The following is a 23,523-nucleotide window of genomic DNA, read 5'->3' as shown; positions in this document are numbered from 1 at the left end:
TAGCTAAATCGAATCAGAAAGTGATTCTGAGTCGATCGGTGTATTTATCAATGGGTCTATATCTTTTCCTTTTGGGTGAAACAAACAAATGCACTAAGTTATAACACCCTGTACCACAGTAGTGGTGTCGGGTATAATAATACGAATAAAGAAAAATCTTAAATTTTGAACCAAGTTTTTTTAGTACACTTTCCGCTACCACCACACATACAAGCCGCGGTCTGAGCTAGAAATTACACTGTAGTCGAACCGTAAATCTTTTAAAGACATTTGATTCGGCCAGTCACACAACACTTTTTAATGACATCATCGAGTTTGATCTTCCAAAATTGACGAAGGGGTGGAAGAGGGGAGGAGTGAACATCATGTGAGCAGTCATACGTAGAGTTTACATACAGGAAGTCGAAGGCCCATAGAGTTAAATAGGTATTTTCTCCCCTCTCCTGTTTAACTTCTGCCTCTCTAAGTTCCCACTACCATAGATTTATAGAGGAAATTGTTGTGACAATTTTGAGAAAATCGGTTGATAAATGCGCTTGAAAAAGCTCTAGAAGTGAAAATCCGTGGGCACATATAATTGGGAGTTATATTTATATCTAAGACCCTGGAACCCGCAATTTTCATCCGATTTGGCTGAAATTTTGAACATAGCATTTCGTTATGACCTCTGTGTCAAGTACGGTCCAAATTGGCCTATAACCTGGTATAGCTCCCATTTAAACTGATCTCCCGATTTGATTTCTTGAGCCCCTGAAAGCCACAAAGTTCATCCGATTTGGCTTAAATGTTGCAAATAGCATTCTATTATTACCTTAAGTACGGTCCAAATCGGTCTAGAACCTGGTATAGCACGCATATAAACCGATCTCCCGATTTGACTTCTTGAACACCTGAAAACCACAATTTTCATCCGATTTTACCCAAATTTTGCACATGATGTCCCCTCTGACCTTTAAATACTGTGTTAAGTGCGGTCCAAATCGGTCTATAACCTGGTATAGCTGATATAGCTGAAATTTTGCACATAGCAATCTGTTATGACCTCCAACAACTGTGTTAAGTACGGTTCAAATCGATAGCATATAAATCGATCTCCCGATTTGACTTCTTGAACACCTGAAAGCCACAAATTTCATCCGATTTTACCTACATTTTGCACATGATGTCCCCTCTGACCTTCAAATACTGTGTTAAATGCGGTTCAAATTGGTCTATAACCTGGTATAGCTTCCATATAAACCGATCTCCCGATTTGACTTTTTGAGCTCCTGGAAGCCTCAATTTTTATCCGATTTGGCTTAAATTTTGCATGTAGTGTTCTCTTGTGACTTCTAACAACTATGTCATGTAAGGTCCACATCAGTCTATAACCACATGTAGCTCCCATATAGACCGAGCTCTCGATTATCCTTGTTCGGTTCGTAGAAGCTTTAATTTTGCTGGTTCGACACAAGTTTTGTATGTAGCATAAAATTATGCCCTTCAACTAAATTTAGTTTGCATAAATTTTTAACAGAATTTATGATGATGGGTTCCCAAGATTCGGCCCGGCTGAACTTAGCACGCTTTTACTTGTTTTGTTATAAAAGCATATTGGTAGTATTTACTCTATTTTGATGAACTCTTGGTCATCCTTGCCCCATAGAGTTTAGATCGAACCATATTTGGATATACCAGTTATGTTAAATGATCTTCCGATAAAAAATGTCTTGAATGATGGCCCATTACTAAGCTAGATCGAGTCTTGTTTGAATATCATTTCCATATAGGCCGATCCCCTCCTAAAAGGTCTTGAACCTATTTGCGTACGTTACAAATTCAGGACAGTAAATACGCGGCACCCCTTGCCATTTCTGCCTAAGATAGGCCACAATAAGTAAGACCGTGCTAAGTTCGGCCGGACCGAATCTTATATACCCTCCACCATGGATCGCATTTGTCGAGTTCTATGCGCGGTATCTCTTTAATTTAAATTATCGTCCGATTCGGACTATAAATGAATGCTGAACATTGTAGAAGTCATTGTGTAATATTTCAGTTCATTTGGATAAGAATTGCGCCTTGTAGGGGCTCAAGAAGCAAAATCGGGAGATGGGTTTATATGGGAGCTGTATCAAGCTATTGATCGATTCAGACCATAATAGTCACGTATGTTGAAGGTCTTGAGAGAAGCCGTTGTACAACGGATGAGAATTGCGCCCTCTAGAAGCTCAAGAAGTCAAGACACAAGATCAGTTTATATGGCAGCTATATCAAAACATAGACCGATTTAAACCATACCTTGCGCAGTTGTTGGAAGTAATAAAAAAAACAACACGTGCAAAATTTCAGTCAAATCGAACGAGAGTTGCGCCCTCTAGAGGCTCCAGAAGTCAAGACCCAAGATCGGTTTATATGACAGCTATATTAGGTTAAGTACCGATTTTCGCCATACTTAGCACAGTAATTGGAAGTCATAACAAAACACCACGTACAAAATTTCAGTCAAATCGAACGAGAATTGCACCCTCTAGAGGCTCAAGAAGTCAAGACCCAAGATCGGTTTATATGGCAGCTATATCAAAATATGGACCGATTGGGCCAATTTACAATCCCAACCTACCTACACTAATATAAAGTATTTGTACAAAATTTTAAGCGGCTAGCTTTATTCTTTCGAAAGTTAGTGTGCTTTCGACGGACATGGCTAGTTCGACTTTAAATGTCATGACGATCAAGAATATATATACTTTATGGGGTCTTAGACTAATATTTCGAGGAGTTACAATGGAGTTACCTCCATTCTATGGTGGAGGGTATAATAAAAACAACTTCGTGATTTATAGTTATGCCGACTTTATGGGAACGTTTTTAAATATTTTTCAATTTTAAAGATAAAAACTTGCCAGTTTTTATGCAAACACAAATCTATGGCATATATCATGTGCAAACCCATAAAGACTTCCTGTAACTTACCTTGCCAATACAAATTTGCCCACGAACATCCCATTAAGGAATGGAGGAAAGACTTCTTTCTTAGAAGCTATAACTTACCTTAATTTTTAATTCAATAGATGAGTTTACAGTGACAAGCGGAAACGGAAAACTCTTATAAATGTCTACAATCGTATGCTTGTGTGTGTGTATGTGTGTATTTGCAATGTATAAAAAAAGTCGTATGTTCAAAGGACAATAGGAGAAGGATCATCAACCAGCATTATTGGACTCCCTAAAATCTCAAACACATAGTCATTGTAATGGTATCGGATAAATGTGTATTGTTTGTTGTTGTTGTTGTTTTTGGTTGTTATTGTTATTTACCATATTTATTTTATATTGAAATTTTCTAAATCGTTCTTTTACTTTTACAATTTTTTTGATGTTTGTTTTTTGTTTTGTTTTGTTGGTTTTTTCGGATTTCCGGATATCGAGTATAGGGAATACAGAGAATTCCATTGGCTTTTCTTCAATTGAATGTATGTATTTCAGTATGTTTGTTTGTATTTTCATTTGATTGTTGGTGTGGTGGTGTTGTTGTTGGTGGTGGTGGTGTTACTAGATTAACTTTTCGCCTAGTTTGACTTCGAAAACATTTAAGTGAATATATGCGTGATTTGCATGAATCGATGAATGAATGACTGAAAGAATGGGCGAATGAGCGAATGAATGGAACACATCAATTATTCAAATGGTAAGCACAGCCCCCAAAAGGACTATTCTTCAGGACTTCCGAACTCTAGGCTCTAGGCAAAGTTTTCTTTGGGGGTAAAAATTCTTAGAATTCGTATAAAAAATAAGGGTCGGTGTAGCGATCAAAGGATACTGAAACGGTATAACAGGCAAATTCGTTCGTAGACATGTCGTTAGAATTTTTCTCCTGAAGTTCTGAAGCAGTAGTCCCCTTTCTACGTTGGTCTTTTGGTATTTTTTTTATGTTGGCAAATTCTAAATGAGATTAAGTTCGCAAAATGAAAACAAATTTGTAAAAATTATATAAAAAAACAATGAAATTAAATGAAATCGTCATACATAAGTTTAAGAGAGCTATATGCATGTATATGTAGAGACAGACATAGAGAGAGAGATAGCGATATAATACATAATATAATTATAGTGTAATGTCATCATTGTAATAGCAGTAGTAGTAGTAGTAGTGGTCTCACAAAAAACAGATTTACACATAAAATCCATTGTCTTGTTTACAAAGATAAATAATTTGGCTAAAAAAAGTTACTCTTGGAGTTGTGGCAAAAATCAAATCCAAAACCAAAGAAGATTGCAAAAAGTCTGATTGATCTCTTCGCAACGCATCGCATCTCCTCGATCGATCGAGAGTCTTTGGTGTTTGAAACATATCACGATTGTTTGGGATGTTGTGGTGGCGGTGCTGGCGCTGGCTTAAAGCATTGCAGCAAAAAGGCGGTATAGAGTACAAAGGCCACTGCCAAGGCTATCAGGGCATACATGAAGATGTTCAATTCGGGTTGACGGAAACGATTTTTACGAAGCCATTCCAGCACTTCGTCCTCAGACAAGAGGTCACCTTTGTCAAGAGAGAAAAAATAAAAATTTTAATTATGTATAAGCTGATGGGGCAATTGGACTTTTACCTCTGTATATGCTGGGGAATCTTCTTCTGAAGTAAACCATGGCGGGCAGTTTGGTTACACCCCATTTCTTGGCATAACGAGAATCGGCCATTTTTACAAATGTTATGTCCAAGTTATCGGTTTCACTATCAATGTTTTCTAATTTCTCCAAAGCGGCTATGGATTCTTGTTGATTGTGTTCATCTAAAACAAAGAAGAAATTGTGTTAACTTTTGATTTGACCTAAGAACAAATGGCAGAATGATTTTCCAAGAAATGCAAGAATACCAATTTATTTAGTTTGATAAAAAATTGCAAAAATTTTATATAATTTATGTTTGTCGGTTTGTTTGTTTGTTCCGTATAGACTCAAAAACGGCTGAACCGATTACCTTGAATGTTCAGAAACTGTGTAGGTTGATCTGGAAGGAAACATAGGCTATATAACTTTTTAATATCGGAAGGGGACGGACCCTCCCCCTTACCCTAAATGTACAACTAAAAAATAAAAGTGAACGGGACAATATGGGACTCAAATGAAAGGTATTTAGGAGTAGAGTACGAAATTCATATTAAAAATTGGGTCCAAGAAACTGGGGACCCGGCCTCAAATCTCCCTATAATAGGTTTATTGGACGATAATCACAATATGGGACTCGAATGAAAGGTATTCGGGAGTAGATTACGAATATGGTCAAGAAGGAGGAATATATAATTTGTTGATATTAGAAGGGGTCGGACCCTCCCCCGTTACCCCAAAAACACGACCCAAAATCAAAATGGATGGATAGGAACAATATGGGTATCAAATGAAAAGTATTAGAGAGTCGTTCAAATTTGTCATTTAATTTGAGGGTTCCTATAGACGCTCTCACCAAACGCTGCATACACCAATCATAACAATATGAGGTTCAAATGAAAGGTATATGGTTATGGACTGCGAATCTGATATCTTCACTCTCTCGGACTACCTCACTCCTAAACAGTCGATCAATCATAACGACTTAATAGGACACTGTGTAATTTAATTCATGTGAGTACACAAATAAATGTTGGCCGCCATTGCCTCAAAATTATGATGTTCTGTGTGATAGGAGGAGTTGCATCGTCGATAAGGGGCCTGCTTTTTCTAAACAAGACTCAACGAAGTGCTGCCGGGCAAGACCCCCAAACGGATTTATATGGACATATTTCTCGGCCATGGAGATGTGGGTCTTAAATGAAAGGTCTTTGGGAGTAAAGCACAAAATTGGCTTTCACTTTGGAAAATTGGAATACATTTTCAACTGAAATTAGGCAGAAATTTTCAAATTTAGAGTATTCCTCTCCAATATAACATTATCAGGACTCAGCTAGTTATTCATATAGGTGTTTTAGCCCAATCGTTTTTTATACTCTCCACCATAGGATGGGGTATACTAATTTCGTTATTCTGTTTGCAACACCTCGAAATATACGTCTGAGACCCCATAAAGTATATATATTCTTGATCGTCATGTCATTTTAAGTCGGACAGACAGACGGACGTCTGTCGAAAGCCCGCTAACTTTCGAAGGAGTAAAGCTAGCCGCTTGAAATTTTGCACAAATACTTCTTATTAGTGTAGGTCGGTTAGGATTGTAAATGGGCCATATCTGTCCATGTTTTGATATAGCTGTCATATGAACCGATCTTGGGTCTTGACTTTTTAAGCCTCTAAAGGGCGCAATTTTTATCCGATTGGAATGAAATTTTGCACGACGTGTTTTGTTAAGATATCCAATAATTGTGCCAAGTATGGTTAAAATCGGTCCATAACTTGATATAGCTGTCATATAAATCGATCTTGGATCTTGACTTCTTGAGCCTCTAGGGGGCTCAATTCTTATCCGATTGGAATGAATTTTTGCACGACGTGTTTCCCTATGACTTCCAATAACTGTGCTAAATTAGGTTCAAATCGGTCAATAACCTGATATAGCTACAATATAAACCGATCTTGAATCTTGACTTCTTGAGCCACTTGAGGGCGCAATTGGAATGAAATTTTGCACGACGTGTTTTGTGTTTATAGCCAACAACTGTGCCAAGTATGGTTGAAATCGGTCCATAATTTGATATAGCTGCCATATAAACCGATCTTGGGTCTTGACTTCTTGAGCTTCTAGAGGTCGCAATTATTATCATATTTGCCTGACATTTTTTACGACGGATACTCTCATGACCATCAACATACGTGTTTATTATGGCCTGAATCGGTCTATAGCCTGATACATTTCCCATATAAATCGATCTCTCTATTTTACTTATCGAACCCCCAAAGGGCGCAATTCTTATTCGAATTGGCTGACATTTTACACAGGTCTCCAACATATAATTTAATTGTGGAACAGGACCATATCTTGATATCGCTCTAAAAGCAAAGCAAATCTTTTCCTATATCCCTTTTTTTGCCTAAGAAGAGATGCTGGGAACGAACTCGACAAATACGATCCATGGTGGAGGGTATATAAGATTCGGCCCGGCCGAACTTAGCACGTTTTTTTCTTGTTTTACTTATTTACTTTGCTATTGCTTTTCCCTTTATATACTTACAGAAGAATACAGTGATGAATTCGTTTTCTTCCAATAATTTATCCAACATTTTGCGATTGACCTCTTCAATTTCGTTCTTGATCTCAAAGACATCCTGAGATGTCAGCCAAGTGATAATTTTGTCGTGTTGATGTAAATCACCGTCATACAATACAGGAACTTGTTTTCTAATAAAAAAGAAATAAAAAGTAGTAACAGTTAAAACTATTTACTTTAATTGACATTGTATAGAACTACCTAAAGTATACTAATGATGGTATGTTAACAACTTCATAAGTTTTGGCAGCTTCAGCACTGGCAATCTTGACAAAATCAATGCCAAACATATCAGCTTCGCCGTCAATCTCTTCTAATTCTTCCAAAATCTCTTCGCATTCCGCACAGTCCTCGTCATCTTTTTGGGAAATTTCAAACAGTTGTCCATAAATTATAGTGAACACATAGTTAATCTGCTACTAAATATGAAAACTTACAAAAGAATACCACCAATAGGGTGGACTCAGCCATAAGACGTTCCAACATGCGCTCATTGACCTCTTCAATCTCATCGGCCAATTCGCGATTATCATCATCGATCAACCACTCCAGGACAGATTGTTCATTTTGTAGATCACCCTCGAAAAGCAAAGGATTTCCATTTCTTGGAAAAACAATTCAAAATAGAGATAACTGTTGTTGTTATTGTGAATGATTGTTGACATTTACCTGAAGTACACTAAGGCGGGGAATGTTTTGATAGAATAACGTTTGGCCAGTTGTGGATCTTGGATTTTAACCATGTGTATGCCAAAGACATCACACTCGTCATCGATCAATTCCAAACCTTCCAAGATCTGATCACAAATGTTGCAATTGATTTTGTCTGCAAATCCATTTCAGGAGTAGGGGTAGATTGTTTTTCAAGTAAGATCATTATTACTATTAGAAATATTTATTCCATTGAATTAGATTAGCATGCTACAGATTGGTAGTTTTATTTGTTGATGTTGGAAAATTAGTAGATGTGAATACATATTTAGAAAACGCCAAAAATTAAGGTATTCGTTTCCAAACTAAGTTTAGTTATAAGAGATTTTTCTTTGATATAATTGATCTGATTTTATTGCTTTTTCTAATTGGATGTGTGAGTGATGCGTTTCGAAAGAAGTTTGACATTGTTTACTTTTTCGAAAGGACGCTTGATATTCTTAGCTTCACAGTAGGATTAAGAAGACATACCAAGTTCTTCATTTCTTTTTATAGCAGCTCCAAATTTTTTTTGTAGACCCTATTCATTTTAAATTTTTGATCATCCATCCATTTGACCTGAGCTATTTTCTTCCATTTATACGTTCGAAAAGTTTGTGGGCTGGAATTGTAAATGGGCCGGATTCTTCAATGATCCCTAGCCCTCAGTAAAGACGGGTTATATTCGACTTGGCATGATAAGTTTAGTAACGAGTTCCAACAGACGTTCCCGAAATGCTTATGACTAGATCATTTTATGATTGAAATACTTCGAGAACATTTATCCGTAATTAGAGACCTGATTATTTGAATATATAGAGCTAGCAATACAATATTGTATTTTGGAACAGCTCTAGATTGGAAGAGCGTATCGAAATAGATTTTGACTCAACCAATATGTAAAATTGAGGATATGACTCTCGTCAATCTGATTGTTTGGATTTGATGAAGTAGGTTCATTGGCAAATTCTGCATTCTCCTATCAAGGAAGGTGCATCATGCCGCTATCTCTACCGAACAGTCTGAAGCTAGAAACTCCGAATCTTGGTTATACCTATCGTTAGCACGTTTCATTCGTGGATACCTAAAAGCTGCATTAATTAGCCGATATCGCTGATATTTTAAACAGTGAATTGTATTTAGACTCTCTCAGCCGAGAGATTGGATTGCATTTAGATACAGCTGCCATATAGATTGTTCTGCCGATTAAGGGTCTGAAGCCCATAGATGCTTTTTTTATTACCCGATTTCACTGTAATTTGAAACAATGGGTTATTTTAGGCCTATATTAAGATATAGTTGCCATATACGCCGATCTGCCGATTAAGGATCTAAACCCATTAAAACTGCATTTATTATCTGATTTTGCTGAAATTTCACGACTTTCGACCCAAATATGGATTAGATCGAAATTTATTTAGTTATAGCTGCCGCATAGACCGATCTTCCGATTAAGGAACGGAATGAAAGAAAGAAATCGTGCGAACTCCGCGATAGTTTAAGCGTGTTTCAGGTGGAGATCTGAGAAGACTGGCAGGAAGCTTAGGGCCGCTTTGGTTTCATTTATGTAAATTCAATACTTGATTTGGTGTTTATCACACTTGTTCCCAGGTAGTCGAGGTATTTACCTTATTATACCCTCCACCATAGGATGGGGGTATACTAATTTCGTCATTCTGTGTGTAACTCCTCGAAATACTCGTCTAAGACCCCATAAAGTATATATATTCTGGATCATCATGACATTATAAGTCGAACTAGCCATGTCCGTCCGTCTGCACATCCGTCCGTCTGCCCGTCCGTCCGTCCGTCCGTCTGTCTGTCGAAAGCACGCTAACTTTCGAAGGAGTAAAGCTAGCCGCTTGAAACTTTGCACAAATACTTCTTATTAGTGTAGGTCGGTTGGTATTGTAAATGGGCTATATCGGTCCACGTTTTGATATAGCTGCCATATAAACCGATCTTGGGTCTAGACTTCTTGAGCCACTAGAGGGCACAGTTGTTATTCGATTTAGCTGAAAGTTTGAATAAGGTGTTTTATTAAGACCTTAAACAATTGTGTTAACAATGGTTCAAATCGGTTAATAACCTGATATAGCTGCCATATAAATCGATCTTGACTTCTTGAGCCTCTAGAGTGCGCCATTCTTATTCGATTGGAATGAAATTTTGCACGACGTATTTTGTTATGATATTCAATAACTGTGCCAAGTATGGTTCAAATCGGTCCATAACCTGATATAGCTGTTATATAAACCGGTCTTGACTTCTTGAGCCTCTAGAGGTCGCAGTTATTATCCGATTTGCCTGAAATTTTGTACGATGGATCCTCTCATGACCATCAATATACGTGTTTATTATGATCTGAATCGGTCTATGGCCTGATACAGCTCCCGTACAAGTCGATCTCTCTGTTTTACTTCTTGACCATCCAAAGGGCGCAATTCTTATTCGAATTGGCTGACATTTTACACAGGTCTCCAACATATAATTTAATTGTGGTCCAAACCGGCCCATATCTTGATATCGCTCTAATAGCAAAGCATATCTTATCTTATATCCTTTTTTGCCTAAGAAGAGATGCCGGGAAAAGAACTCGACAAATGCGATCCATGGCGGAGGGTATATAAGATTCGGGCCGGCCGAACTTAGCACGCTTTTACTTGTTTATATATCGTATCGTACGGATGCCATTGTAGCGCAGAGGTTTGCATGTCCGCCTATGATGCCGAACACCTGGTTTTGAATCCTGGCTAGACCATCAGAAAAAAATTTCAGCGGTGGTTTTCCCCTCCCAATGCTGGCAACATTTGTGAGGTACTATGCCATGTAAAAATTCTCTGCAAAGAGGTGTCACACTGCGGCACGCCGTTCGGACTCGGCTATAAAAAGGAGGCCTCTTATCATTGAGCTTAAACTTGAATCGGACTGCACTTATTGGTATGTGGGAAGTTTAACCCTGTTCCTTAGTGGAATGTTCATGAAAAAATTTTGCAATTTGCATATACCGTACTTTTGTATAGACCTAACATATGTGCTGCGAGAAAAATCTTTTTCGTTTGTTCTTCATAAACTATTCTTCATTTTGTCTTCAGTGTCCACGTTTATTCTTAACAACCTTGGACAAACCCAATGGCCTTAGGGTCTTTGAGTGCGGAGTTTTTCATCATAACCTATCAGAATCTTGGTAAAACAGGCTTCAGTATTGAATATATTTTCCATACAAACCTATCTCTCCAGTTGCCTACCCATGCTGAGCATGGTTTAAATTGACCAATCATCAAAAATAGTCTCCATATAGATCGATTTCCCGACTTCTTAAGCCACAATTTAATAACACTATTATGGCCTATAAGAAAGTTTCTCACAAAACCTAAGGTAAGCGGTTCGCTGGTAGGTTGCTTCAGTCTGGTTGTTTTGTTAACATTGGAACCCCTTCAAACTATAACTGTATTTATCACAAATGTTTTTCGTTTGTACCAAATATATTTCGTTTGTTCCAAAAAATACAGGAAAATCTAATGAATCCAAAAAAGAATGAATAAAAACTGTTTTCATTTTTTTGAGTCGACACACATCTAATGGAAAGCATTGTTCTTTTACACTCACACAGGCAATTGTGATAACAACCGGTGTTTTTTACATTATTTAGTTTGGACACTATTATATGTACATTAGGGAGGATTAATACGAACGACAATCAATGTTAGATCAACTGTAGGATCAATTTTGTACACTTTTTGCAGGAGCAAGTTATATGGGGGAGTGGCGAGAAGAAGTGACAGTGAAGAGTAGACATTTACATTTAGGAGAACTTTTTACAAAGACGTTTTGCATAACGAGTTATGATTGATTTCGGATTTGGAATACCTTGATTTTGGATACGTTTTCTTTTGCGCGACATATAGTTTGTGAGAAATTGTTTAGGTTTGTGGGTGTTGGTAGAGGAATTGGTACGACTGGCGGTGATTGTGGTGGTGTCATTGGTTTCGCGTTGGCTTAAAGGAGAACAAAAACTGCGGCAATAAGCAGGCGATTTTCCATCACTACGTTCGGGTGGTACTAAATTGGGTGGGTGGTGTGGCATGGCATTCATGATGAAGGGCAGTGGATGTCAAAAACATAAGTGTAAGTGAATACATTTGAGTGTTTGAGAGGGTGTGCATTGGCAAGGTAAGTGTTTGTGCAATTTTATGTGAATCAAAAATAAAATGGGGGAAAATAAATTCAAAGGTATTCAAGTGGCTTTTAAGGAAAGCCATTCGAATTTTTTCTCTTTTTTGTTTGCTTTTAAAAAAATCAAAAACCAAATTTGTTTAGAATGACAGTGAGGCATGCTTCATTACTTACAGAAATACACAGCCAAATATTGGGTTTCCTCAACCATGGTCTCCAACATTTGTCGTGTTATCAGTTCAATGCGATCTTCGGTCTTTTGTGTGATAAGCCATTGCAGAACTTCCTCCTCCTCGCCAAGTTCACCTTAAATTAATTTGTTAAAGTGTTTGTTTGTTGTTTTCGACTTGAGAGGACTTTTGGCGACTTACCTTCGAATACATTGGGAATGCCACCCTCAAAGTATACCAGGGCTGGGTAATCGTGCACACCATAACCATCGGCCACCGAAAAGTCCTTGGTCTTTACAAATGTAATGCCATGCTTGTCACAATCGTCGTCTATATTTTCCAACTCTTCCAAAACTTTGGTACATTGTTCGCAGCCATCGGAATCTGATTTCGGTTTTCCAGAAGAAAAACAACAAAAAAAAAAAACAAAGGAAGAAAAGAACAAAATTCCTTTAAAATCCTGGCAACTTGACAAGAACTTCTGGTTAATTAACATTGAAAGCCAAACATGCATTGTTGTTTACTTCACTACTGTAAAAAGGAGAAGAACATAATGGGGGCGGAACTACGGGCTACAGCAACAAGATGCCAAAAATATGTTATGCTTAACCCTTTGTGGTAGGGAAATAGAATGGACATTTTTTCACAAAAATACTTATTAAGAGGAGAAGTTGTTTCAACTTGATTTCACCTGATATAGTTATCAAGAATTCCATGAAGTAACCATAGGTGGCTAGGGCGTAAGGCAAGTTTTTTATTTAATTTCAAGTTCCTTAAAGACTCACAAAGACTTTTTATCTAAAGTTAATGTTGTACAAATTCAACCCAAATTTGGGATAATTTCCCTAATACAAATTTGAAACAAATTGTCAGGGGTCATTTTTCTAGAATCTCTTCAAATCAGCGATTTTTATTTTTATACCCTCCACCATAGGATGGGGGTATACTGATTTTGTCATTCTGTTTGTAAAAGCTCGAAATATGCGTCGGAGACCCCATAAAGTATATCTGTTCTTGATCGTCATGTCATTTTAAGTCGATCTAGCCATGTCCGTCCGACCGTTTGTCTGTCGAAAGTACGTTAATTTTCGAAGAAGTAAAGCTAACCGCTTGAAATTTTGCACAAATACTTTTTATTAGTGTAGGTTGGTTGGGATTGTAAATTGGTCAAATCGGTCCATGTTTTGATATAGCTGTCATATAAACCTATCTGGGGTCTTGACTTCTTAAGCCACTAGAGGGCGTAATTCGATTTGTCTGAAAATTTGCACGTGGTGTTTTGGAATCACTTTCAACAACTGTGCTAGGTATGATTCAAATAGGTCCATGTTTTGATATAGCTGCCATATAAATCTATCTGGGGTCTTGACTTCTTTAGCCTCTAGAGGGCGCAATTCTCATCCGATTTGTCTGAAATTTTGCACGTAGTGTTTTGTTATGATTTCCAACAATTTTGTTAATTATGATTCAAATTGGATCATAATCTGGTATAGCTATCATATAAACCGATCTTGGATCTTGATTTCTTTAGCCTCTAGAGGGTGCAATTCTCGTCCGATTTGTCTGAAATTTTGCACGTAGTATTTTGTTATGACTTCCAATAGCTGTGCTAAGAGTGGCGCAAATCGGTACATAACCTGATATAGCTGCCATATAAATCTATCTGGGGTCTTCACTTCTTTAGCCTATAGAGGGCCCAATTCTCGTCCGATTTTTCTGAAATTTTGCACGTAGTGTTTTGTTATGACTTCCAATAATTGTGTTAAGTATGATTCAAATCGGTTCATAATCTGATATAGCTGTCATATAAACCGATCTTGGATCTTGACTTCTTCAGCCTCTAGGGGGCGCAATTGTCATCCGATTTGGCAGAAATTTTGTACAACGGCTTCTGTCATGTCATTCAACCTACGTGTCTAATATGGTCTGAATCGATCAATATCTTGATACAGCTCCCATATAAACCGATCTCCTGTTTTGCTTCTTGAGCCCCTACAAGACGCAATTCTTATCCAAATGAACTTCAACATTACACAATGACTTCGACAACGTTCAGCATTCATTTATGATCCGAATCGGACTAAAACTTGATATAGCTCCAATAGCATAATAGTTCTTATTCAATATTCTTTGTTTGCCTAAAAAGAGATACCGCGCATAGAACTCAACATATGCGATTCATGGTGGAGGGTATATAAGATTCGGCCCGGCCGAACTTAGCACGCTCTTACTTGTTTTTTCTTGGAGTGGAGACCACAGTGACTCGGAGATTAGCATTATGACGCTGAACGCTTCGGTTGAAGTCTTGGCAAGAACAGTTATTCCCCACTAATGCTGGCTACATTGCATCAGTAATGTGTAAAACTTCTCTACTAAGTGGTGGCGCCTTAAGAGATGCCATTTGGATTAGACAGTAAAAGGATGACCCTTATCATTGGGATTTAACTTCAATCGGACAGTAAGTACAGAACTTATAACTTATTGATCTGAGCTTAGAAATGGCTGTGAACTGTTGTAAAGAAGGTCATAGGCTTGCAGTAACTGGTTATTATTTTAAACACAAGTCGAGATACAGGGTGTCTACAATAAATACGCCACGGACCCAATGTTCACTTCGCGTCATACAAAAGAGTAATTTTAAAATTTTACTTTGGGTCTACTTATACCCTTTATTTGGGATCCCGAATCGATTAAAAGTCCTCCTAGCCTCCCTAGACCAATGTTTGTTATGAGTTTCATTGCCTCCACTTGAATCCTTGATTGATCCATTAGCCTACTATTATAGATATCTAAAATTTCAATAACATTCAAGTTAAGATTTCAGAGTTTTTTTCATCATTTAGTTGCTTTCGTTAGTCTCTCAAAGGGTTAAGCATATTCTACAGCGTACAACATTTGGGAGGGTTTAGTTGTTGAGGATATTTAGGCCATGTCAACGAGTGGAGATTTATGTTTATGTTCCTCAAACAACACGAAACAATGAAGAATGTCTCGTCTAAGAGGGTGTGTGTGTCAGAAGTGTAGGTGTAGGCGGACATATGGACGTTAAGATTTTTTTTTGGTCTTGTTTTGGGTGGAGGATCTCAACAGAACAGTAAAAGGGTGTTGTAACAAAAAGGGTTCTGGATGCTGGAGTATTTAAGTCATGTTCATGTTGCTTATGGTTTTCTATTACACTACTCTGTCATAAGGAGTGGGGGGTGGGGGTGGTGGCGGGGATAGTACGAGCATGAAGTGGGTTGCACTGGTTGGTTGTGGCGGTGTGCGGTGTGGTGGACTGGTTGCTTGCTGGGTTGTTGGGTTGGTTGACTTAGCATTCATTCCATTTAACATGTAACATCACTTAACAACATCATCATCAACAATGACAAGGTTCACGACCATTTTCATGGCGCATTCTTTGCTGTACCGTCTTCATGTTTTGAGGCTGCCGAGGATGAGGTTGCCTTCGAGTCGCTCGAGACGTCTGCAGCCTCAGCGCCCTCGCCACCTTCCGAGCCTTCGCTGGCAAAGGCGGCTGCTGCTCCAGCTCCTGGATCTTGGCTCTGTTGTTCCTTTTCCTTTTTGAGACGGGCCTTGCGAGCTGCCTTCGAGTTGCAGATGTCGCACTGGGTTTTATTCCCTGTTTGAAGTGGTCGTCATGGTTGGGGGTCGTTGTGGTGTAGTGGTGGTGGTGGTGGTGAAGGTGGTCGGTATTGGTTTGTGTGAGTTTTTGAGTTTAAAGTCGTTGGCCAGACACAATGTTTAGGTTGTTTATATATTTCATGGTTGTCGAGTTTGAAGAGCGAGAGCGAGAGAGAGAGCGAGAGTTTTGGTGTTGTTGTTTGGTTTTGGGTTTTCAATTATGTTTTTATTTGAAAAATAAAATAAGAAATTTGTGCTTTTATAGACCTCATCATAAGCTAAAAACTTTAAGAAACCAAAAGTTACAACAAAAAATAAAACAAAACAAAACAAAAAAGAAATACAAAGGAATCGCACACAGTTGCTTCGCTTTGGCTTTGTTGGTTGTTAGTCATACTCAAATTTGTTATAACACGATAATAATTATTATTGAAGACTCTGGCCAGCTCCAACTGATTTCGCATTGCTGCCTGCTGATTAGAAACTTTTTCCCCAAAAGTTTTTTTCTTGCTTTTTGTTTTTGTTCTTTTTTGCGGAGGGGAAAATTTCTTCAAGAACTTGATGGTTAATATTGAGACAAGTTTTGTTTTTGTTAAAGATATTATTGAAATTGTTGTTGTTGTTATTATTGTTATTACCACGACATAGACGCGCACACACAAACACACACACACACTCAAAGTTGTAACCTTTTTGCGCAAAAGTGTAGCAGGGTGGTAAATGGAAAATGTTGGGCAAAGTTTCAGCAAAAACCCAAAGCATACAAAGATTGATGCTTTGAAAACTCTTTGTTAAATTGAATTTAAAGAAATTTTCGAGTTTCTAAAATGCTTTCATAGTTTGCAGAGCAAAGATTTGGATGATATAAAGTGAACGTTTAGATAAAGAACCAAAAGAGTTAAAAAACTAATTTGGAATTTCGTTTCGTTTTTCCGCTGCCCTTCTGCATTTTCCATTTTTCCTGCCACCAAAATGATTACAACCCATTCCAGTACCTCTCCTCTGACAAAGAGATACTCCCGTCTTACTCTGCTAAAGGCAATTTGTTTAAAAAAAACTTACAGAAGTACACCGCAATTGAGCCGGATTCTTCAATCAAATTCACCAGCTTGTCGCCTTCAAGATCTTCAATGACATCTCCACCTGGGTCCTTTTGCGTAAGCAACCAAGTGAGGATTTGTTCTTCTTCATAAAGATCTCCTAGAGATGGAAAAGGTAGAAAGAAAAGCACAAACAAAAAAGATGTAAAAGAAAATCAAACCAAGAATGCTTGTGGTATCATCATAAATATTTTAAATGCTTTTATGGATTATGCTATAGGCTTGTCTGGAGTTTTTTCGTTCGTTTGGTTTGCTTTTCATTTGTCTCGGCATGCAGGCAGTTAAGCAGGGCATCATCAATCATTCCAAGCTCTAACACTTGCACGCTATCACACATACCGGCGTATATGACTGGTTCCTTGGAAGTGGGCTTAAAGAAGACAATGGCTGGCAATGCGAATACGCCCAACTCCTTGGCCATTAGTTTGTCATCGATTTTAACGAAATCAATGCCAGCCTTGTCGGCCTCATCGTCAATATGCTCCACTTCGGCCAAGACACGTGGACACTGTTTGCAATCTTCACTGTCTGCAAGACAAAGGAGCACAAAAAAATAAACTGGGTTAAGGCTATTTCAAAATGAATGAATGAGGTAAACGAGTACCAAAATGCAATTATAGAAAACATCATTTATCACTATCAGTCAACTGAGTCTCAGTAGTTTTATCACAGAGCAACACACATACATAAATCGAAAACTTTAGTATTAACAAAGCTAAATATTTTTTTGATATAGGCTTAATAATATACGAGTATCTAGGTTCAAGATATTTAATATAGGAAAGATATTAAAGATTAGAAAACGTATCTGATATCCAATTGTCGGACCAAGTGTTTGGGGGACTACCCCAAAACTCCCCTAAATCGGACATATTTACCATGGCAATATGGGACTCAAATGAAAGGTATATGCAAATAAAATACGAATCTGATATCCAAATTTGGGATAAAGTTTCTGGGGGTCCACCCCTTGCCCAAAATACCCCCCCAAACAGGACAGGCAGTCTGGGGCTTAAATAAGAGGTATTTGAGTGTAGAACACGAATGTGATATCCAGATGTGGGACCAAGTGTTTGAGTTCCCGCCTAAACCCGAGAACATCCCCCAAAGAAGATAAATTTGCGACCAAAGCAATATGGGACTCAAATGAAAGGTCTTTAGAAGTAAAGCATGAATCTGATATCAATGTTCGGGAAGTGTTTATGGGGCCACCTCGACCCCATAACACCACCCAAATAAGAAGTATTTGCTGACCATTGCAATATGAGGCTCAAATAAGAGGTATTTTAAAGTAGAACACGAATCTGATATATATTTTCAAAGCCAAGTCAGTGAGTGGCCGCTCCATCCCCCAAAACACCCCTCAAACCGGTCATGTTTGCCGACTAAGGAAAAATGGAGCTCAAATGAAGGGTATTTGGGAGTAGACCATCAATCTTTCATCAACATTCGGGACCAACTGTCTAGGGGACTTCCCACCATCATAACAACCCCCAAGTAGGACGTATTTGCTCACCAAGACAATTTGGGTCTTCAAGATTGTGGAGCTCGATATTCATAGTTTTTAGGGCCCATACCCCAAAACCGGACATATTTGCTGGATTTTTCAATAAGGGGTTTTAGCGAATGGTATTTGAGATTAGAAAACGAATTTGATATCCAATTTTGAGGCCAATGGCAATATGGGGTTCAAATATATGAGAACAGAGCACGTTGCTGATATATTTCCAGGGCTTAGTGATAGGGGGACCACCCCCAAAACACCCCTAAATCGGGCCTATTTACCGACAATGTCAATGTGGTGCTTATATGAAATGTATAGGGGGAGCAGAGCAAGAATTGATACCCACTTTTGGGACCAATTTTTGTGGGTACCCCTACCCCTTTCCCAATATACCCCACAAACAGCAATTTTTTACTGACCATCGCAATATGGGGCTCAAAAAAAAAAGGTATTTTGGAGCAGAATACGAATTTGATATCCAAATGAAATGCAAATTTCGGCCATGAACATTCCACTAAGGAACAGAGCAAACTTCTCACATATCAATGAGTGCAGTCCGATTAAAGTTTTAAGCTCAATGATAAGCGGCCTCCTTTTTATAGCCGAGTCCGAATGGCGTGCCGCATAGTGACACCTCTTTGGAGAGAATTTTTACATGGCATAGTACCTCACAAATGGAGGATTAGGAGGGGAACACCACCGCTGGAAAATTTTTCTGATGATCTCGCCAGGATTCGAATCCAAGCGTTCAGCTTCATAGGCGGACATGCTAACCACTGCGCTACGGTGGCCTCCGATATCCAAATGTAGGACCATGTATTTATAGCATCACGCCTTCCCCAAAACACCCCTCAAAAGGTAAAAATTTTTCGATCATGCCAATATGTGGCTTACATGAAAGGTATATGAGATTAGAAACCGAATTTGATAACCAGTTTTGGGACCATGTGTTTGGGGGACGCCTCATCCTGCAAACTCCTCCTCAAAACCAATGGCAATATGGGGTTTCAATAAATGGTATTTGAAAGAAGAGCACGATGCTGATATTTTTTCAGGGCCTAGTGTCTGAGGGACCGCCTCACCCCCGAAGACACCCTTAAATCAGACATTATGAAAATATCGGGCTGAGAACATCCTACATCCAAACCTTAATTCGTAGACCCATAAATATCCTATGGTATTCAGATAAAGGCTTTTATATTGTTTAACTGTTAGTCAAGCGATATACTATTTTCGTAGCATGGTATATCACTAAAAGCTCTGTTATTATGGAAAATAAATATTCAAAGGAAAATTTTGCTCCATATGAAGTTAATGAAGACGCAACGAAGCGGGCCGGGTTCAGCTAGTTTTAACATAAAAATACAATACGAATCCCAATTTTTCTCTCATGGTCTAAAGTAATACCAACTCCGTAATTTTTTATTGCCTCCTAACCATATTCAAAATTCCAATTCATTTTATTTCAACTGTAATAAATTTTAATTTCAATTTGATTTCAATGGGAGTCTTTCCTAATTTCAGTAGTGATTATTTTTAAACCGTGTTCTCAATTCTAGCATATTTCCTTATTTGATGGATGATCCTATTTCATAAAAATGTTTCCACTTCATTCTCTGAAATATTATCCATTTCATGTTGCCTTAATCACAATTCAAAATATTCTTGTTTCTCATTTGGAACAAAACCTATTCAATACTTCTTCATCGCCTGCCCTTATTATTTGCCTTTGAAGAGTTCTAGCCTTATATGAACTCGCCGTTTTCTCATTTTCTATACTCACAGAATATGACCGCCAAATAATCGGAGGCCTTGCGTATCTTCTCAAACATTTTGCGATTCACTTGTTCAATGTGATCCGTCATTTCCATGTTGGCAGGGCTGGTCAACCAATCCAAGACTTCTTCTTCGTCATCGATGTCGCCATCATAGTTGATGTATTTGGTCTTGCGGAAGTATGTGATGCCGGGTGGATTACGGAAGCCATATTTCTTGGCCATCAACTTATCGTGGCATTTGACAATCTGAATACCATACTCGGTGGCCTCATCATCGATCAGTTCAATGTGACGCAATACTCGAGGAGAGTCAGGATCATCTTCTTTGTCTGCAAGGGTAACCAAAAAAAAAAAAAAAGATGTATACAATTTTAAACTCAATGTCAATGTAAAAATCATCAGAAAATTAACAGTTATTATAAACAAAATTAATTAGCTGTTGTTGTTGTTGTTGTTGCTGTTACTACTAATATTTGTTACATTTGTTCTTCTACCATCTGTTTATGTAAATTCACAGTGATGAATAAAAGAAAGACAGAGCGAGTCAGAGAACATATCAATTAGAAGAGAAGTTGGCTTGTTTAGCAGTTACAGTTCTCTTTATCTGTTTTGTTTTTGTAATTATTTTGGGAAAGGCAGAGTTTAATCTAAGAGTAGCTGTTTGGTGTTTGTTAAGCGAACGCAAGTTCTGTGAGAATTCAAAAGAAAAAAATGTTAACTGAAAAAAGGCCAGCAGAGTATTTATTTGTATTAGAATTAATTGTTTCCAAGTTATTATAGTATATTATGCGGCAACAAAATGTCCAAATTTCCATTTCGGCTCTATACTTACAGAACACTACTGCCAAAAAGTCTTTGGTGTTGATGTACTCGAATAGGGTCTCACGATCGATTAGCTCGATGGTCTCATCGGCCTTCTGTTCCAGAATCCATTGGAAGACTTCGCTACTTTTGCCGATGTCACCTAGGAGGAAAAGAATCCAGGTTATCAAGCATTCCATGGCAAAACGAATGCCGCCCTTAGGGCATTCTCTGCTTCCTAATTTTGGAAGATGTTGACAAAGAGCACAGACCAACATACCTGTATACTGCAGGGTTTAGATTTCAATCAAAAGTTTTAAACGATGTATGGGGGCTCACAGGGGGTGGGTTAGGAATGTCCGCCCTGCATTTAGTTTTCGTTCCTGGCTGTTTGCTGTTGCTGTTGTTTTTGTGTTTTTGGGTGAAATTATTTTGTTAGTTTTTGGCCTAGAGCCAAATGTGTGTGTGTGTGCGTGTGTATTTGTTTTCGTTGCTCTTAGATGTTAGGTGGGCGTTTGTTTAAAGGCTCCCAAACAATTACCTCTTGGCAAATATGTTCCATAATTTAAACAGATTTATGGTAATTGTTTAAATTTGTTTAATTTTTGCTACTTATTGTTGTATAATCGAAACAAAACAACCATTTGTGATTTCATTCTCACATTTGCTCAATGTGTGATGTTCATCACGAGTTTTATGTTGTGCAATATAAACAAAAGAATTTAGTTTTTTTTTTTTTTAATATGTTTGTAGCTGTTGGTCATAGCTGTTGGTCATTAATAAAGATATGATTTATTGTTGCCATCGTCAGGATGTACAGGTTTATTTAGTTTTCGAATTTTTGGAAGCTTCTTGGGTAAACAATCTTTGAGAAGTGAAAAACAAAAGATCAAATGTAAGCACATAAAGCCCTCCCAAAACAAAAATTTTTAGGAGTACTTGGCAAATTTCAAAAGAAATTAAATAATTTCACTTTTAGGGTCTTCTTTTTGGTATTCCATGTGACACCTTAAAATTCCAATAATTATTATTTTTGATATTCATAATATTTGTTGCTTTCGAGAAGTTGGTTCGAAATTTAAGTGTTTATACCCTACCACACCACTGTGGTACAGGGTATTATAGATTTGTGCATTTGTTTGCAACGCTAAGAAGGAGACGAGCTAGACCCATTGATAAGTATACCGATCGACTCAGAATTACGTTCTGATTCGATTTAGCCATGTCCGTCTGTCCGTCTGTGAGTCCATGTATTCTTGTAATCAGAGTGCAGGTAGTCTTTGTTGTCCAATCATTATGAAATTTTGCACATATCACTTTTTTGGTCCAAGGACAAACGCTATTGATTTTGATAGAAATCGGTTCAGATTTAGATATAGCTCCCATATATATGTATCGTCCGATTTGCATTTAAATTGCCGTAGTAAGGACAATTTTCAACCGATCTGCACAAAATTTGGCAAGGATTGTTTTGTTACCGGTCTCAACATATTTGCAAAATTTCATAGAAATCGGTTCGGATTTAGATATAGCTCCCATATATATGAATCGCCCGATTTTCACTTAAATGGCCATAGTAGCTAAAATTTCCAACCGATCTGCCCAAAACTTGGCGCGGATTGTTTTGCTACTGATCTTAACATGATTGCAAGATTCCATCAAAATCGGTTCAGATTTAGATAATGCTCCCATATATATGTATCGCCCGATTTGCACTTAAATTGCCGCAGTAAGGACAATTTTCAACTGATCTGTATCAAATTTGACACGGATTGTTTTGTTACCGATCTTAACATATCTGCAAAATTTCATCAAAATCGGTTCAGATTTGGATATAGCTCCAATATATTGGGTTGCATAAAAAGTAATTGCGGATTTTTTAAAAGAAAGTAAATGCATTTTTAATAAAACTTAGAATGAACTTTAATCAAATATACTTTTTTTACACTTTTTTTCTAAAGCAGGCTAAAAGTTACAGCTGATAACTGACAGAAGAAAGAATGCAATTACAGAGTCACAAGCTGTGAAAAAATTTGTCAACGCCGACTATATGAAAAATCCGCAATTACTTTTTGGGCAACCCAATATATGTATCGCCCGATTTGCACTTAAATGGCCCCATTAGCTACAATTTTCAAACGATCTGCACAAAACTTGGCACGGATTGTTTTGTTATCGATCGTAAAATATTTGCAAAATGTCATCAAAATCGGTTCAGATTTCAATATAGCTCCCATATATATGTATCGGCCGATTTAGACTTATAAGGTTGTAATAAACACAACTTGTAACCGATATGCACAAAATTGGGCACAGATTGTTTTGTTACTGATCTTAACATATGTACGAGATTTCATCAAAATCGGTTCAGATTAGGATGTAGCACCCATACATATTTATCGCCAGATTTGCACTTATATGGCCGTAGTAATAACAATTTTCAAACGATCTGTTTAATAGTCAGTTCAGATTTAGATATTGCTCTCATATACATATATATTT

The 23,523-nt window shown here is 37.7% G+C and overlaps 1 protein-coding gene across 9 annotated transcripts in view; it reads right to left on the bottom strand.

The window, feature by feature from the left end:
* Positions 1–3,231: 3,231 nt before the first annotated feature.
* Positions 3,232–23,523, bottom strand: part of LOC106087600 (uncharacterized) — a 91,382-nt gene continuing 71,090 nt past the window's right edge. For 4 of the 9 annotated variants that reach the window (XM_013252698.2, XM_013252697.2, XM_013252700.2 and 1 more), the window contains 14 exons: positions 21,053–21,184; positions 20,226–20,549; positions 17,278–17,466; positions 16,901–17,038; positions 15,624–15,836; positions 12,416–12,598; positions 12,219–12,350; positions 11,739–11,930; positions 7,848–8,004; positions 7,616–7,782; positions 7,380–7,536; positions 7,143–7,309; positions 4,590–4,772; positions 3,232–4,522 (listed from right to left, as the gene is read on the bottom strand). In XM_013252698.2, the coding sequence (XP_013108152.1) occupies positions 4,335–4,522; positions 4,590–4,772; positions 7,143–7,309; positions 7,380–7,536; positions 7,616–7,782; positions 7,848–8,004; positions 11,739–11,930; positions 12,219–12,350; positions 12,416–12,598; positions 15,624–15,836; positions 16,901–17,038; positions 17,278–17,466; positions 20,226–20,549; positions 21,053–21,184 (2,522 nt within the window). In that variant the 3' untranslated portion in view covers positions 3,232–4,334. The remainder of the gene's footprint in view (positions 4,523–4,589; positions 4,773–7,142; positions 7,310–7,379; positions 7,537–7,615; positions 7,783–7,847; positions 8,005–11,738; positions 11,931–12,218; positions 12,351–12,415; positions 12,599–15,623; positions 15,837–16,900; positions 17,039–17,277; positions 17,467–20,225; positions 20,550–21,052; positions 21,185–23,523) is intronic. The other 5 variants (XM_013252702.2, XM_013252703.2, XM_013252704.2 and 2 more) reach the window with 3 other exon arrangements.

This window comes from Stomoxys calcitrans, chromosome 5, assembly GCF_963082655.1.
Source record: "Stomoxys calcitrans chromosome 5, idStoCalc2.1, whole genome shotgun sequence".
Lineage (NCBI taxonomy): Eukaryota > Metazoa > Arthropoda > Insecta > Diptera > Muscidae > Stomoxys > Stomoxys calcitrans.
The sequence above is the reverse complement of the archived record's forward strand: the minus strand, read 5'-3'. Positions and strand labels throughout refer to the sequence as shown.